Source organism: Toxotes jaculatrix, chromosome 11 (genome assembly GCF_017976425.1).
Source record: "Toxotes jaculatrix isolate fToxJac2 chromosome 11, fToxJac2.pri, whole genome shotgun sequence".
NCBI lineage: Eukaryota > Metazoa > Chordata > Actinopteri > Toxotidae > Toxotes > Toxotes jaculatrix.
Genome location: NC_054404.1, coordinates 11281573 through 11298834, shown reverse-complemented (window position 1 = coordinate 11298834; position 17262 = coordinate 11281573). Strand labels below are relative to the sequence as shown.

The following is a 17262-nucleotide window of genomic DNA, read 5'->3' as shown; positions in this document are numbered from 1 at the left end:
GCTACAGTTATGATGAAACAGTTTCCTGATGAGTGAAAGTATCGGATAACTGCTGCAAATATCCAGATTATTGAACTTTTAGCTAATGAAACAGTTTCTGAGAAATTAACATAACTTTACCGCAAAGCCAACAACATTAGATTTCACAGAGTCTCTTAAACCAGTGGACACTCCATGTATCTGTTCTCATCCGTATTGGCTTTCTCTCACATTCATACTGACCCTCGCCCCTCTAGGTGTTGTAGGTCCAGAACCCCTAAGCCATAAATCCTATTAGTCGAGGGTTCTCTGAAGCATTCTAAGTCCTTTTCCCATCTTTCAGTGATTATCACTCACTACCTGAGAGAAATCTGTCCCATTTGTGGAATTTTTTTCTCTACATTGTTTACATGTCACAGTGGCACGTTGCAGAGCCCAGAAATTTAAACAGAACGCTGTTTAGTTTAAATCAGACTCTCAATTTCACCTCCAACCAAAACTCAAAATATGCTAGAAATTCTCTTTCAACACAGCCACTACTGTATAATTTTTCAAAAAAAAGCACATACACATTTATATCAGTAATCTGTGGTGTTTCTGCAGGATTTCAACTCAATTAATCAGGATGTGAGAGAAAGCATCTGCTTTAAACCCCACTCTTTCTCCGTGGTGTCGCCTCTCTCCCTGTCACCTCGGGCTCATGTGTTATTGCAAATTGGACATGGCAGGGCCAGCCTGAGAGACGGAAGTTCAGACCACTCGGTCAGAGGTCGCGTCACTCTCTGGGTGGGGGCGAATTGTGTGTCTGAGTCATGTTTATGTGCTGCTTCACACACCGTGTGAACATGCTTATCATTCAGTTCATCTCACCTTCCCCTTCTCGCTGGGGTGTGGTGGTAAATTTGAGGGAATGACACTGACGGTCAGAATGAAACAAAACAAGGAAAAGTGAATTAATAACAGAGATAAAAGGTGATAAAGACATGTTGTCTGTTTTTGTGTGTCTGGAATTCAGGGGGTTTTTTGCCTCAAACTGTGGCCTGTGGCTGTTCATGTTAATCTCGTGGCCTTACAGTAATCCATTATGTTTTGAACATAAATGCACACCCATGATTAAAGTACAGTACAGCAGGGTAAAGGGTCAGGGTTACAGCGGTAATCTTGTGCAATGTAAGCATTAGTCTTTTTTAAGCCGAGATCACTTTGCCTCTCTCAGCTGAACCTGCGGTCCAGCATCTGACGTTAGGTCTCCAGGTTAAGCATAGTATTATCCTCATATAGTGCCTACAAGAGCAAAGCCCTCTCTTTCATCTTTGCTGCTGATGCACAACTGATCTTGACTGAATAAGCGAATAGTGTCACAGGTGTGTGAAATTGCTGAACTTTAAAGTGGCCAGACGTGTTTTTCTGTGCAGGCTTCACGCACATTAACTTACTGCTGTGTCAGCAAGTTTTCCTTTGTGTGGTTATTTTTACATGTGGGAATAAGCAGGGAATTTTCTGCTGAGAGCGAACCACCGCATGAAGCATGACTCACATAACTACTCCAAGAAAAAGTCCAAATAAGAATCGTTGCGAGTTTAAAGCAGCTTTGTTAACGTTAATCCAACATGTACTGTATGTCCTAATTATGATCTTTGCATTATCTTTAAAATATGAATGAATGAACATTTTGATGTGCCTCTGTTGTACACCCGACTGCAGTAAATTGCAGAGCTTCCACAGAGCCGCAGGGCAAAAGCTTGGTATGCTGGTTCTTTTGTTGGTGAGAGGGGTTTTGCTGCATGCCAGGCAGAGCAATCCAGCCAACCCACAGGGGTCATCAGAGGAGGGAGGAGTTTTGATTATGATCATTATTTGGTAAATAAGATGTCAACAAGGTGTTTCCTTGACACTTTATTGAGCAAAAGGAGGAAGGTGCAGAAATGAACGCCCCCTTCTCAATGGGACCTCTAATCTCCTCTTTCATGTCCCATCTCTTCTGAAGGGTTTCAGCTTCAGCTGCCATGTGCTAGTCTGCCTGGGCCTGGCACTTCTTACTTGCAGGTGGGGTGAGTATCCTGGCAAGCATGTGTTTATAAAACCCACTTGTTTGGGCACAATACTTGAACTAACTTCTTTTCAGCGAACAGTGTGAATCTGTGCAAAGCCTTTTCCCAAAGTCCTTTAGAAGGCGACAGCCCATTGAGAGTAGAGAAGAAGGGATTACCTTCCTCGACAGTGGTGCATTTCCGAGAGAGCTGATTAGCTCTGCATTCATTGTTAAATCGAGCAAAGGAAGGCCCTAGAGGAGTGAAAGGATCCAAATAGGTGGGCCCAGAAATAAAACAGCCGCAGGAAGCCCAGCACAGGCAACCCAAAGTTTTCCCAACATTTCTTTTCCCTACTCCTGAGGAGGTGCGGCGTGAAAAAGGAGATTAGCATACAAAATTAGAGGCGGGATGATTTTTAAGGGCAACTTGCCTCATGCCCTCCACCCCCACGGCCCTACTCTGTCTGGACAAAGTTAATTAAACTAGTATTAAACAGTAAAGAAACTTCCAAGCGCTTGGGAGTTAGGGGGCTCTTTGAGGATTACCATGATGAGGGAGAGAACGGGAGGTATTTGTTGAGGCGAAATTGAGAAAGGCGTGATGGAAGGAAGAGTACGCTGGAAAGTTTTCTATTCTTGTTGCTTTGGCCCAGAGTATCCTAACCCCAGTGTGAACAATGAGGAAAGCAAGGTTGTGTTTACTACAAACCATCAGGTATTACTGTCACAAAGAGTTTGTTAAAGAAGGATGAGCACTTTCTTCAGGCTGTACGATATATAAGATTGAAGGATTTATTATTCTTTCATTACATTTTGATAGAAAACAAACCACAAAGGCAACTAGCAATAAAGCAAAACTAGGAAATGCTGTGCAATAAATTAACAATGTACAGTACAAAGTGCTTCATTTTATATACAATTAAATACATCAAGAGGGCAGCAAAGGTCAGGGCGAGCCAGACAATGGGAGAACAGACTGCACCCAAAAAGAAAAGAAAAAAAAAAAAAAAAGTAAAAACAGTGTCTAAATAAATTCAAAGCTTGGCCATGATGCTTGAAATATAAAAGCTGACAGTCTAGAGAATGCATGGGAATACAACCTGACAGATTCTTGAAAACTATGATTTTTTAAAAAGCTAATTATGCCACTGCTCAAAAGTCAAACCATCCATCTCTCCAAAAATAATAACAGTTTAATTTTTCCCCAAGGATTTTGTGTATGAAAGAAAATAAATAAATGTTGTGGGAAATTTTGAAGTCAGAGAAATTCTCTTCAAATGCCTGGTGACTTTTTAAAATGTTGTAAAAAGTATAAAAAAATATATCTTAAATACATTTATACCAAATGTTGTAAAAACCTCCCCTTCTCATCTTCTCTATCATGTGGCTTTGTGCGCATCCCACTGTCTTTAACTTTTAATACAAAACTGACAATGTAGATGGTCTGAAATAGTATTTTGCTACGTTTTTGTCCAAAACACACACTATCTGAACATGCACAGGAGCTTCAGCGGCACAGCAGGGGAGAGGTGATGGGGATGCTCAGTGCTTCTTCCTCAGTCTGAGGTTCTTTCGACGGCTGCTGGCACTCTCATTCCTTCCCCTCTGACCTCCTTTCTTTACACAGAAGTACTTGGTCACTGTCTTTCTGCACTGCTCGCACTTCACTGCGCAGCACCAGTGGAATTTACAATTACAGCTCGAGACCATCTCAGCTTTGCGCTCCTCCACAGCCAACCCGCACTCTCCGCATAGCCTCTTGCAGCTCCGTTTCTCCCATTTGCTCAGGTTCTTGCCCTTCTTGATGCACTCGCGGCCCTCGGTGCCCGGCAAGCCCAGAGTGCGGTTTTCCAAGCAGTAATCGGGGGAGTCTTCGAGGTGGACCAGCTCCTTACGAGAGATGGAGCTAAAGGTCTCAGCGATCGCCCCCCGGCTGGCCGCACTGTTCCCTGCTCCTCGGAGGAGATCAACCTTCAGAGCCCTGTGGTACTTCTCCTTCAAGTAGTTCCCCACCTCCCTGAACTCTGGCAGCTGCAGCCAGCAAGTCTGCGTGGTGCAGCTTCCTGACACCCCGTGGCATTTACATGTCCTCTGCATGGTCCCCTTCACAGCCTGAAGAGGTAAAAAGGGAAGATTCAGTTTATTAAAAATGTAGTTAACATTTACAATGTTAAAGAATCTTATGAAAAACTGCATCAAAATTAAAAAAAAAAATGGTGCAGCGGTTGTGAGTATGCACACACATACATATGTACTTATGTACTTATGTGTCCATATATGTGGGTAAGTGTGTGTGTGGGTGTGGGTGTGGGTGTGTGTGTGTGTGTGTGTGTGTGTGTGTGTGTGTGTGCGCGTGTGTGTGTGTGTGTGTGTGTGTGTGTGTGTGTGTGTGTGTGTGTGTGTGTGTGTGTGCGTGTGTAAAAGACAGGATGCCCATTGTCACTTGACTGATGTGTTGTCAAATTAACTGATTGTATTCTCAAAGTTTTCCAGTTAAGTGAGGAAAGGGATGAATACACTGAAAGGGAAAAATGATAGCTTCAAGGTCCATTGCTGAGTTTCTTGGTCATTCTCAGTGTTTCCTGACTTTACCCGGCACAAAACAGCTGCCGGTTGAAAAGGAACGTTTTCTTTTCGTGAGGAGGGGATGAACTTTCTGTTGAGGTGAGGCTGAATCAAAGTTTCACATCGAGTCCTATTGTGCCCCCAGAAGAAATAGGAGTATTTATTTAGCATGTTCATTATCAACATGTTTTCTAGTGTGAGAAGACCCAATGGAGAGTCCCATTGAGTGGAGAAATGAAAAAGGAGTTTTTCTCTCTTTCTATCCCCATTTTTTTCTGTTACAATGATGCTCCAGGTGCCATGGGGATCCTAGGGCCCAACAGGGGGGAGCAAAGGCACCGTAAACAAAGAGCACTTCAGCTGCACGCCTGTGGTCCCCTCAGACTCCCTCGGGGCCAAACAAAGACCAACATAAATGTGGGATCCTTATTGCAAGAATAAAACTAAACACTTATTTTAAAAAGCAGTATAATACAGAATGCTGTGCAATGTCTGGCTCCCCAGGATCTCTAATTAAGCTTGCACCAGTGATCCTGAGATTCTTGAGTTGAGGTATTGTCATAAGGGGCATTCAGCACTGGTAAATAGGCCCTTCTGGTACACCGAACACACTGTTATTATTGGGGACGAGTGGCATCTCACTTATTGCAACGTGAAAGGGATGCTTGGGTGGCACACTCAGTGTAATTCTGAGCAGGGAAAAATTATTCAAAAGGTGCTTTACGCTGTGCAATCAGTTGGAGGGCCGTGAGAGATTTCCAAAATTTCAGCCGAGGCGCCACCCAGTTCAAATACTGTATGGTTCAAATCAACATATGAACATCTCATGATTGTCCTACGTCTTATACTAGGGGTTCGTCTCTGACTGCCAAATTGACGGAGTGAGTTAAGAGAACCTACTGTACCTTGCGCCCAGCCTCGTTATTATGGAGATTCATGGCTGCCCGTGCGTCCTGCCCAGTCTCCAGGGCATCCACAAACTGTTTGGAGATGGCCTCTCCAAAGCCAACATTGTCACTGCAGCCGCCCCAGAGCCAACCATGACCACCTGGGGGAATGTAAAAGTATAAATTTATCTGCGTTATTCCACTGGCATTCAAAAATTACCCTTTGACATGTCAACTCTGCTCTGGGTTTTTATGTACAGATATGTGTCTTACCTCGTTGTCCATTTCTGCTGTCATCACAGCCACAGTTGTCAAAGTCTCCAAGACTGCAGTTCCTGGTTAAAGTGTACATGACTCCAGCAGAGCTGATGGCGTGAACGAACGCTGTCTCCCGATTTGCTGTCAAGAGAGAGAGAGACTCAACTATCATACAGCTCATTCATCGTAGGTTAGGAATTTTTAGGAATTTTAGACATTATATTACAATTTCCGCCTCTCAATGAGTTTAATTGGCCGTATAACAAGTTTCAGTTTATATAACCTATCACATATTTAGGCATATTTTTAATGTATAAAATGGTTTGATCAGTCAAGACCATAAAAACAGACTAAATGGTATCTGCACTTCTTATTTTATATTTCCTTACATTTTTGAGCATTTGTCTTGTGAATCTCAGTTCATACTTTCATTAGCTGCAAACAGGGGCAGTGACTCTGGGGGATGTTGTGAAATGGATTAGTGTGTTTGTTTTGCCTCTAGCGACCGTGGCCACTGTAACTATCCTAAAGGGTGATGAATGTTTTGACTAAGCAAACATCTCCATTTCACAAAGGGAAAAAAATATCCACCCTGAGAGATCTCACAGAACTTGAAACAAACAGAAGCGCATGGTTACAGACCACTTTTTAAACATCTTTGAAAATCCATTAGCTTTATTTCCCTTCGAGAAGTCTCCCTCACCCTTGCTGCTACATAGAGATGTTTGAGCTGGTGTCGAGTCCAGCTGGTCTCTGGTGAGTCTGGACTTACCGCTGCGCAGGCTGCTGTGCGTGGACAGCTGCAGAGCTCTCTCGGGGCAGTTCCAGCGGTCCCATGCAAACTGGTATTTGCACTCCTCTATGCCACTCTGAGCTCCTGCTGCCACACTGCTGGAGTAGATCAGGTATGCCTGTAGCAGCAGAGACAGGAGAAACATTAAACCCAACATCATGTGAAAACGACAACGTGATTTAAGAAGATGAAATGATTCTGAAGCATTTGGCGTGATTTGATACCCGGATAAATCCACCTCAGAAAATGAAAATTAGCATCATCTTTAGCCAGATTTACCTGACGCAAAAAATGTGAGACAGACTCCAGTTAAACAGAGCCAATAGTCATAGATCCAACAAGTTATGAGAGCACTTCTGGCATTTCTGAACTGACTCAGGGTCCAGAAAATCAAATCTTGTACATAAAAGAAAACGAGAGGATGATATGAATCAGTGATAGTCTCTTTTATATTTCTATCTTCATACTAGCGTCAAATGCTTTACTCCTCAATTCAAGATTCATCTTTATCACATGATTTGTTTGATCAGGACAAAAAGGCCACACTGAAATACTTTCTTGGAAGTTTTAAAAATGTGTCTTGCTGATTGTCTTTTCAGGATTTTCAAAGTGGATAAAATATATCAACAAGACCTCAACGTTTTGGAGACTAAGGCAAAACTTATTGTCAGTGTCATGACAAAAATAGTCTGAACTGATTCAAACTTGTCCGCTAACATTATTATACTTTTTAAACTCTAGTGAGTACAATGAATTATGGAGCTCTGTTAAACCAGTACGCTCTGTCAATGGCTTTCACCCACCGCTCTGCTGCTTGTTCAGACTGTGTGAACGATAATATAACTAATATGTCTCAAGTGGCCTTTGGGGAGATGGAGTACCACCTCTTTCACAGGGGTCTGGCTCACTAATGATGACCACCCACTACAGCAATGCCTGCCCTCGCCTCTTAACACATTCAACCCGCAGATACACAGAGCCTGTGAGTAAGGTCAAGTGTACGGAGGGGGAAAGAAAATCACAAAGGGCGAAGACTATCACTGCTGCGTACAACAGGTACCGGAGCTTGTCAATACAAATGAGTTAAGATATCATAATGACAACAGGTATGCGTTGAAAAAAAAAACAAAACACAGAAAACATGTTTTCTCTCCTTCACTCTATAGGGAAAAGGACAGGGAGAAAAGATCAAAAGAAAGTTGGCTTACCTTGGGCCCAGTCATCAAGAAATTATTCACTGACCTGGAAAAGGAGACAGCTTATTCACTCAGGGAAGCTCAGTGTCCTTCACAAATTCCTCTGCTAACATCTCTCATTAGTGCGCTTTGTAACATGTTAAACCGTGACACCAGTGGGCATCCAAACCTCAGTGAGCAATACTGCTGAATTTGTCAGTAAAGTTTCTAGAAATGTAAGAACTGAGGCAACACTGAGGGCAATGTCTCTGTCATTAACACTTGATTAACTGAAATTCTGGGTTGCCAGGTTGTAAAAAATCCCACTGGCTGGTGTTTGTCCTTTTTATTTGGAAATAATGCAGTCATATATATTGGTAAGCTATTTGTAAATGCTCGTGGGTTTCTTATTTTCTAAAAAGCCATCAAATGTGCTCTTATAAATGTTTTATTATTTTAATTATTAATAAATTATTTTAACCCATCAAGTCTGCAGTTTCAAGTGTTGATGGGTTGTTAATAAATTGATTTTAGTCCAAATCACCTCCAGCCCATTTTCTAGAAATAAGAAGTCAGATGGTTTAACCATTCAAAAAGAGTTTTAACAACCTGGCAACACAAACGTTGTTCTTACTAATGGGCACAACTGGTCTGTAAAACATCACTTTGTCAACATTTTCCATTTGTTACAACTTACAAAGCCTTTAAAAGGGCTGCCTTATTAAAAATGGTACTGGTATAATTAATTAAACAATCCAGTTACCTTTTTTTTTAAAGCAAGACCTAAATTTATGTAATTTTCTTATTTCCAGCTGCAAAAAAATTCGATTAAAAAGAAAAGTTAAAAGATATTAAATTCATAATAAATCAAACTTACCAGCTGCAGCACGACCTCATGTGAGCCAGGAGAATGAAAATGTAATAGAAAACCTCCAAATGCATGAACATCCTGACAGGTGAGGAGGATGGCGGTAACTCTGAGCCCGTCCAAAGCCTGCAGACAGTCTGACGATGGAGAGGAAACTGAGCTACCAGCGCATCAAACTCCACCAGGGCTTCCAAAATTCAAGGAGGGGGCTCTGAAATGGAGCTGCTCTCGTCCCAACAAGAGATTATCTGCTTAATTAAAGATTTTCCCCCTTCTTACTCTCTTGGCCAATCAGGAGTATTGCACCAAGGAGAGACTGAAATGATCAAAAGGGCACCCTGGGCCTTCAGGGCCGGGCAACGGTAGGTTCCCTGCCTCCATTCAAGAGCAGAGGAAGATCTGTTTAATCCTATAGGGAAAGTGTAACACTGATCCCTTGAATTTCTGGTAAGAAAAAAAAAGTTTATTTAAGTTATCTAACGCGCAGATGACTGTCGGGGATTAGTGGAGGATAGTCCTCTGGATGACGAATTGTTAGTTTGATAAGACTTCTCGGGGAAGTAATTCATGGTTTTACGAACGTGTGATTGAATCAGTGTTTATCATCCTGAAACACAGGGACAGTTACTCAGAGAAAGACGACAGGCAACAGTAGTCAAGGAAGTGTCATTTGACCATTTCTCTCAAATGGGGCCAAGCTGTTGCATTAAATTTACAAAATCAGCCACATATAAATGGGAGAATGATTTTTTTTTTCCACAAAGGAATCAACTACATGTGGATGTGTGACTGTTTTCTCAGAGTAATGCGTGTGTTTTGTGGATTTCTCTTAAATGAGATTTATTTGAGAGTTTTTGCCTCTGCATTTTTGTAATTTTCTCCTTTTTCCTCCGATATTTTAAATATCCCAAACCTATCTTAATTTAACACTTAATTTGTTTATGAGCGCCTTGAGAATTTGAAAGACATTTGATCCCCGCCATCAGAAAATAAAGCGAAGGCCGAGCCATTGATCAGATATGGGGATATTTGCATCACTAATCCAGACGGTCCCTACCTAACACTGGATGAAGGGTTATTCCCCAGTAACCCCGTCTGACCCGTGGGTCTCTTTCCTTTGGCACAGGCAGGCCTTTAGCAATCTTCTTGTGTGCAAATTAGGATTAGAGAAAAAGTGATTTGGAGGGGAGGGTGAGGGGGGTGTACTTCTGAGGGATGTTTTTGGATTAAGATTTAAAGAGGAATGACAAGTAAGATGAGACAAAAGCGGGATCCATCCTGTTGTTTTAGCTTTTTTTTTCTTAAATACAGGATATAATTCCTTCAATGTACGCATCACCAAAGGTGCGCAGTTAGGACTACATTTCACTGAAACAGGTCAGAGAAATGAGCAGTAAACATCAGCAAACGTCCACTATTATCTTAAACACCCAGATTATGTGAAGCTTTTGCATAAATAGAATCGCCTGAACAAGAATGTGAGTCTATCTGGATGTGATGGGGAAGTACGGGGGGGAATATCCCAAAGCAAATGTGTGCGTTACAGACTTGGAGATCACCGTTTATGAATCGCCTTCAGTGTACTAAGTTAGGACAAAGTGGCCAGCTGCGGTTGCACAAAGTTTGCAAGTGCCAGGCTTAAAGTGTGACTGTGACTGGAGCTCTGACCGGCGGCGTGACCACACTGAGGTGTTACATGCCGTGAAGAGGATGGCCTGACAGTCAGCAGCCAATGGACAGAGGGCTGATGTCAGTGTCGGGGGGCAACTGAGATCAGCACTGGTGGGACCACTTACAGTACATTTGGACAGCGCTCAGTCTGGAGGCTGCACTGTGTCGCAGACTGCGGAGGTTTCCTGCCAAAATCACCAACTGCAACAAACCAAACACACTTTCACCACAGAACAAAAAGGACGACACGTAATTCTCCAGCAGAGGGAGCAAGCGCACAGATTTGACAAAGGATCAGGTTCAGGTAGTGGGGGTTGGCAGAAATTTGCTCAAGGGCAGTTCAACAGGCCGTATATGGTGACAGGAAATTTTGAACTGAGCCCATCTGACCACCCATCAAGACATACCACTAAACACAACCACCAAAACGTAAAGTACTGTGCTGTATCTACAGAACTCTGAGCTCGAGGAATCTTCAAGGAATGTTCGAACAATATCTGCAGATATTTTAAACATGTATGGTGGTGGTGTCACAAGTGCAGCGGTCATACAACATGCTTAGATGTGTGTGAGACAAGTAAGCAAAGTATGTACAGCAGAGGTAGATGCCAATCAGTACAGGCATGTAGACAGGAGGCTTTCTATTATCAGAGCACAAGATGTTCAAAAAGTGGAGGGAGATGCCAGAATTGTCAGCGACAAGATGAAGATAAAAACATTCAGAGATTCTCAAACCCTCCCTGATGGACAAACTCATGGGCGATCAGTATAGAAATGTATGTTGCGCAGACAGTAAAGATCCCAAGGTCTCCAAAAATTTCACTGTACAGTGATATGGAAACGTGTGTAAAATATTACACAATGAAAACAGTTTTTCACATTTTAAAATACACAGTACATTACAGTGCTATAGTCTGTCAACATAGGTGTCTGTTGTTTAATATTTTTCAAATAATAACTAAATATCAAGTTGCAGTGATTTTTTTGACACAAACTTATGTTTTATTTTTTATGCATCACTTGTTTGTAGTAGTTCTTTATAGGACAGTTAATATAGAAATTTAATAGTAGTTCATTATCAGTAGTGTTTGTTATTGTTGTAGTATCCAAAGGCCACTGATAAAGAATGTAATAGATATGGTATGATCACATTTTTTTATTCAGTATACGAATAAGGAATATTACAGAATTCCAACAAAAACAGCAAAACATGCCTTGTCACAAGTAGAAAATTTGGTTTATTTACGGTACACACTGTGGGCAAAAACATTCTTTGAAAAAATGTGCCATTTTTTAAGGCATTCAAAATTCAAGAAGTTAACACTGTAAAAAATCGTTGCTCTGTAAAAGAGGAAATGTGACAAATATTACAGCAGTATCCTTATTGATATTATAACAAGTTTGGATCTTGTTTTAGAGAATAGTATTTGTTTGGTTTCACAAATCATAGTAAAGCATCATTTTTTTAGGATTTGTTGAATGGTCCCTTTTTTTCATTATAAATAAGGGATTACAGTTTTTCCAGTTTCCCTTAAAAACAAACACCACACAATCGCAAATAGACAGAAAATTTAAGATATAATTTATTTCCATATCTTGCATTTTTAATTTTTTAAACAGGTGTGCAACCCTCATAAGGCATTTGGGCACAAGTCCTGGAATATGATTCAATAATATCACACAGCACAAAAGGTAAATGCACCTCCTACGTATTGGCCTTATCTGAGGGAGATTCTTATATCTGAGCGTATTTCAATGTGCGTTTTAGTACAAAATAAATGCAAATCATTCTCTCTTTTCAGATTAAGAGTGAGAAGTCAGAGGCGACTTCACTACTCAACCAGAGGTATACACAGCGTTACACCAGAGAACGTCTTATAAATCCTTATTAAGAGCCCCTTGAACAGTTGGAGAGTGAACAGTGAGTGTGAAAGCATCCCAAAGCATCCCATCTGCCCTGCATTCAGCCAGGGTTACTCAAGTATGATAAATCAAGCCTAGAACACAGCAGCTTCTGGTTTAGTAAGACTACAAGTTGACCAAAAATAAAGAAAACCTTAGCTTAAAATAGACAAATACCAAGATTAAACTGCGCTTCCTGTGGAATGAAACAAAGCACTACTGACTGAAGTTAGAGCAAAAGGCCCTCAGTCTTGCATGTAGAAAAACCTCACTGTTAGGGGTTTCAATAAAGCTTTCAAAGTGCCAAAGACTATTAATAAATAGCACATTAATAAATAAGAGATACAGTGAATTATTCTGTAATTACTGCTTTCACACACTGCTCACACAGACCTGTTTGGCTGCCTGGCTGCTGCCAAAAAAGAGTCTTAAATCCCAATTAAACTTTATCTTTCTCTTTGTGCCTGTTTGATGTTATGGTGAAAAAAAAAAGCTGTGCTTGCACATGTATCCAAGTCGCTGGCTGTGGCGAATAGTCAGTGAGGACACTTCAAAACTTAAAAGAGACCCACACTACATATGGAAATGTCTGTAACTTTTTAAAGCCAGTATTATTCTCAGGAAGAGGTTTAAATTATAATCAGAAGCATTGTAATCACCACCCCACTACTGAAATTAGGCTATACATGTCGCTACAGTCTGTCTTGGTTCAACACGTCAATATAATTTGCGGCATTTGTAGTCAGTGTTACTCAGCCACTTTTTTTGCTGCCATCCCCCGTTCGATTAGCGCGAGCAATGATCATTTCCTTCGACACCATCTTGCAGTCCTTGGCCAGACCCAGGAAGCACATGAGGTCAATAAAGGCAGTGGTGATATTGAGCTTGAAGCCAAACTCACTGGAGGCGTAGTCAAAGGGGAACGTGTGATGGTAGTTGTGGAAGCCTTCACCTGAAAAACAAAAAGAAAAACATAGTGTTGAAGATATGACAGCTACAGTAGAGGAACATGCTTTATGATGAGGCTAATAAAAATCACATGGTAAATTCAGAGGGTTGTGGGTTGAGCACCAGTGGAGAGTGTGGAGTGGAGATTTATATTTGCATCTGAAAATCTTACAGGGTGTATAAGAGAGTATAGCGTGCAACATGTTGCAATTTACAGGTTAAATCAGATTCAGATTTTCCCAGTGCTCTTTTTCCCACTTGCTCTCAGCACGCATTCTTGTGCAGTCATTAGTAGCCTGTGAATTTCGTTCTGCTTTGCAGCCAACAACGCTCAGTGCTGTGTGCAGCATCACACCCCCGTGGTGTCAGCCACCACAAATAAAGTCTTGACTCATCACAAACAAATATACCCGAAATAACATCAACTTTCAAGTCTGAGAAAACGACAGCTTGAATACTGACCGCATCTAACTGTCACAGCCAGGATAAAACAAACAACGGCCACTGGATTAGCACACTGTCCCACTACAGATGCCAGGTTAAATCAGCTCTGAGAGAGCCCCCACTGCGGTTGATTTGACAAGACAAGCTCTCACCAAGTGATAAAAACACTAAAGTGTAAAACACTGTAACACTGAAATATCCCTCAGGCACACAAAGACACTGAATCACACAAAAATACTTATTTAATCACAATACACTGAATACGGTGAATAATCAGCATGCTGTTTCCTTACCTATGGTACTGAGGGCAACCAGTGGGTTTTCCCTTGGGTTAATGGTCTTGTCATAAGGCCTGTTGCCCCACATGTGTGCAGCGCTGTTGACCAGCCAGGTGGCGTTGAGCACCACAGCGTATCTCAGGAGCCCAGGGATGAAGTATGCCACAAGCAAGGATTCACCCCAGAAGAACCAGGGAACTAGGGTAGGCACGAGGAAGCAAAGGACCACCACAGAGAGCTTGTAGTGACTGAAATGAAAGAAAAAAGATGCATTCTCATTTACTTTTAAGACTAAATCAGATTAGGCCTCCACCAGCCAGTCAAGTTGCAGTTGGTATATTCAGTGGCAGCATTCAGTAATAATGGAAGAGGTAGTGTGATGTTCATTTATTACTTTGGGTGGTAGAGGTGAAGGCCATGGATGGACATAACCCTTGTGCCTTTGACATCTGATGGTGCAGCTTCATGGTGTGAAGCTCATTTTTATTATTCAACCATGACCATGATCTTTTTTTTTTTTTGGAGTGGTTTTCTTTTCATAACCTTAACCACAAATTACTTTTGATACTGAGATATTAAAAGGAATATCCACAGTTTTGCAGATGTGTTTGTTTAAGCGATTGCCTTATACGCAGAAGACAAACAATAATAATAATATAGGCAGTAATAATATTCAGCATCTCTGGGTAACGTTTGCTCACCGTCTCTGAAACATAACCACTTTATCTGCCTTCAGGTCCGACAGCTCCAGTTTCTGTCCCTTTTCAATGACGTCGGGATGTTTGCGAACCAGCAGCCAGCCGATGTGAGCGAAGAAGAAGCCCCGCGAGGCATTGTGGGGGTCTGCATCTGTCTCAGAGTACTTGTGGTGGACGCGGTGGTCCCTCGCCCACTCGTATATGTCATTCTGCTCACACAGAGACATTCAGAGATAGAGAGGATTACATGGGGCACCCACAGATATGCATGGAAGTTTCAGATCAGCAGATTAAGGCCAGGGATCACGTGTTACAAAAACAATAAGTACATTTCATAAATTTCACTCAGATTACATCATGTTACTAAAATCATACACAGTTATTGGAAAACAATACAACTTTATTGTTAATATTACATGTAATGAATATTAAATATTAAAATTGTTTTAAGATCCCCTTCTGGCAGGTTTTGTGACATGCAAATATATGCTACTTTAAATAATACTTTGTCTCCAATATGTTGATACTTTTCACTCTGCACAGTGAAATCTTTTTCTGTTTTACCTGAAAGGCCATTGAGTTGGCAATGGCGAGGAAGACTCGCAGGGGTAAAGAAGCCTTATAGGATCTGTGGCTCCATAATCTGTGCGCACCTGCAGTCACACCGAGAGCGCTGATGAGGTAGCACGCTGCAGCTGGAAGAAAGAGAGGTGAAAAGGACAGATATCTTAGGGGAAACTGTCACCACCACACTGAAATTAATTTTACACCCCTGAGAGCAGAGTCACTGGGACACCACATTCTTTCCATTACACCCAGGCCTCTTTGTTCTGGGAAAAGTCATCTACGTGGGGAGATGGGACGGTGGGAGTGCGCAGGTCTGCCCTCACAATTTTGTTGTTCTAAAACTGCTGAATGTGTCTCTATGTGAAGCCCAGACAAGACTACCCAGGATTTGAGAACTGGGGGCTTCTGACTGGCAAAGAGCATTTTGTTGTGGTGCCACGCAGCTCACAATGGGATGACTATGGGAATGGTGATTGTGCTTTGTCTTCCCCAGTTAAATAATATGCAGCTCAGCATTGCAAAGAGAGGGGAAAATTATGCAGCGCCAGAGTGGAAACAAAGTTGAGACTGTTCAGGAATTCGAGTCATGCCTCAATAGTCTAGATATATATATAGGACACAAATTCTAATTATTCATATTATTAACAATATGGCTAGAATATTCTGACCTGGGACGTTCAACACAGTCCAACAAGTCCAAGTAGTTTACAATCAGCCACAGGTCTCAAAGAAGGGACAAAATATTATTTGGAGGCTTGCACGCAAGGATGTGCGTAGTGAAAATTGCAATGCCAGAGTGACTCATTCTCCATTATTCCCACCGGCATGACCCCTCAGGCGGTATGTACTGTAGTAAGCAGTGATCACACAACATCAGCACATTCTGTTCTCTGACTGTGGCCTGCATGATGGGAAAAAAAGGGGGAAAAAATGCTAAATGCTGCTGCGCTAAGGCTGCCTGCTGCTGTGTTTACTAAATACTTACCCCATGCAAGAGTAAAGCTCGATGCGGAAGGAATGATAATCAGTCCATAAAGCGCACCGATATGTAGGAGGGACATCAGTATAATATTTCTCCACACTAGCGTCCTCGGCGGTTTGGGACCCTCCTTCTCCTTATAGGTGTCGTCAAAAACATCCTCGACCGTCGATGTCTCTGCCAGGGCATCGCCATTCTGTTGCTTGCCGGCGCAATGATTCCTGGTTTCCGTTTCGGTCATTTTGCAGAAGGGGTTTCTGTTAACGGCAGTTCGCTACGGGGGGGAAAAAAAGGGGGGAGAAGTTGCTCAGTTAACCGCGCACAATAGGATGCAGAAAGAGAGTGAGGAAGGTACGGCGGCTGGCTGTGCGCATGCAGCAGTTCGCGGTTTAACTCTCCAGCTGCAGCGCCCTGATCAAAATAGTGGCTGAAGACATGCCAGGCTTGTTCTAGTTGGTACACTGTGAGTTGGCGTCTGTGGTGTTTCTCTTACTGTTTGCCATCTCATCTACCACTTCCCTTCCCCTCCCTTATGCAGATCATCATTATTTGGGTCTCATAATGGCAAATCTGTTAGAAAGTTGCACCGCTTAAATCCAGTATTATACCAAGAGTTTTCTGTTTGTTTTCCTCCATCTGGTAGGCTTGTCTTGATCTAGTTTTAAGACCTTTTTTTTTTTTTTAATTAAGTGTTTTATCAAATTGCTTCCATTTATTTCCCCATGTCAGAGGTAATTTGCACACAGAAACAGGTCTTTGGTTAGGCTGCAACCAACAATTATCAATACATCTCACAATTATTTTTTTTTATAAACAACTGGTTGGTGTCTGTGTGCGTGGGGAAATAATAAAAATGCCATGAACTGTGGGGGACAATAGGGGTCCAATAGATGATTTGCACCTGGGCCTCCTAAGAGGTTAATCCGGCCACAGGTGCGTGCCCACAGGTACTGTGCAAACCAGTGATACCGTTTTCATGTAGCCTACTTCACAGCAGCTGTATGCCAATAACGACTGGTCATAAACTCTTCTGATTTTAACAGTTGCTTACCCAGGTTGAGTCTACTCACCGTGCGTTGTCCTTACAGAGGAAGATGCCAAAGCTGCCGGGGATCGGGGCGCAGATCTAGATGAAGATGGGGGGGGGGAATAAAGATGCGGTGCGTTGATCTCCGGCTTCTGATGTCCTCTTGTTTTCTATTTCGCCGACGTTTTAAA

The 17262-nt window shown here is 42.1% G+C and overlaps 2 protein-coding genes across 3 annotated transcripts; both read right to left on the bottom strand.

The window, feature by feature from the left end:
• Nucleotides 1-3553: 3553 nt before the first annotated feature.
• On the bottom strand, nucleotides 3554-8637 carry wnt8b (wingless-type MMTV integration site family, member 8b). Its single transcript, XM_041050067.1, has 6 exons — nucleotides 8567-8637; nucleotides 7723-7756; nucleotides 6494-6632; nucleotides 5737-5862; nucleotides 5482-5624; nucleotides 3554-4123 (listed from the first exon to the last, which is right to left on the bottom strand). Exons 1-6 carry the CDS (start codon nucleotides 8635-8637, stop codon nucleotides 3554-3556), a joined length of 1083 nt encoding a protein of 360 aa, XP_040906001.1.
• Nucleotides 8638-11384: 2747 nt separating this feature from the next.
• scdb (stearoyl-CoA desaturase b) lies at nucleotides 11385-17257 on the bottom strand. 2 transcript variants are annotated; one of them, XM_041050266.1, is made up of 6 exons: nucleotides 17115-17257; nucleotides 16051-16318; nucleotides 15063-15193; nucleotides 14502-14707; nucleotides 13816-14048; nucleotides 11385-13082 (listed from the first exon to the last, which is right to left on the bottom strand). In XM_041050266.1, the coding sequence occupies exons 2-6, from the start codon at nucleotides 16283-16285 to the stop codon at nucleotides 12883-12885; spliced, it is 1005 nt and encodes a 334-aa protein (XP_040906200.1). In that variant the 5' UTR covers nucleotides 16286-16318; nucleotides 17115-17257; the 3' UTR covers nucleotides 11385-12882. The 2 variants fall into 2 exon arrangements, with proteins under 2 accessions (XP_040906200.1, XP_040906199.1); XM_041050265.1 differs by lacking the exon at nucleotides 17115-17257 and having other exon boundaries at nucleotides 16051-16456.
• Between the last annotated feature and the right edge of the window lie 5 nt (nucleotides 17258-17262).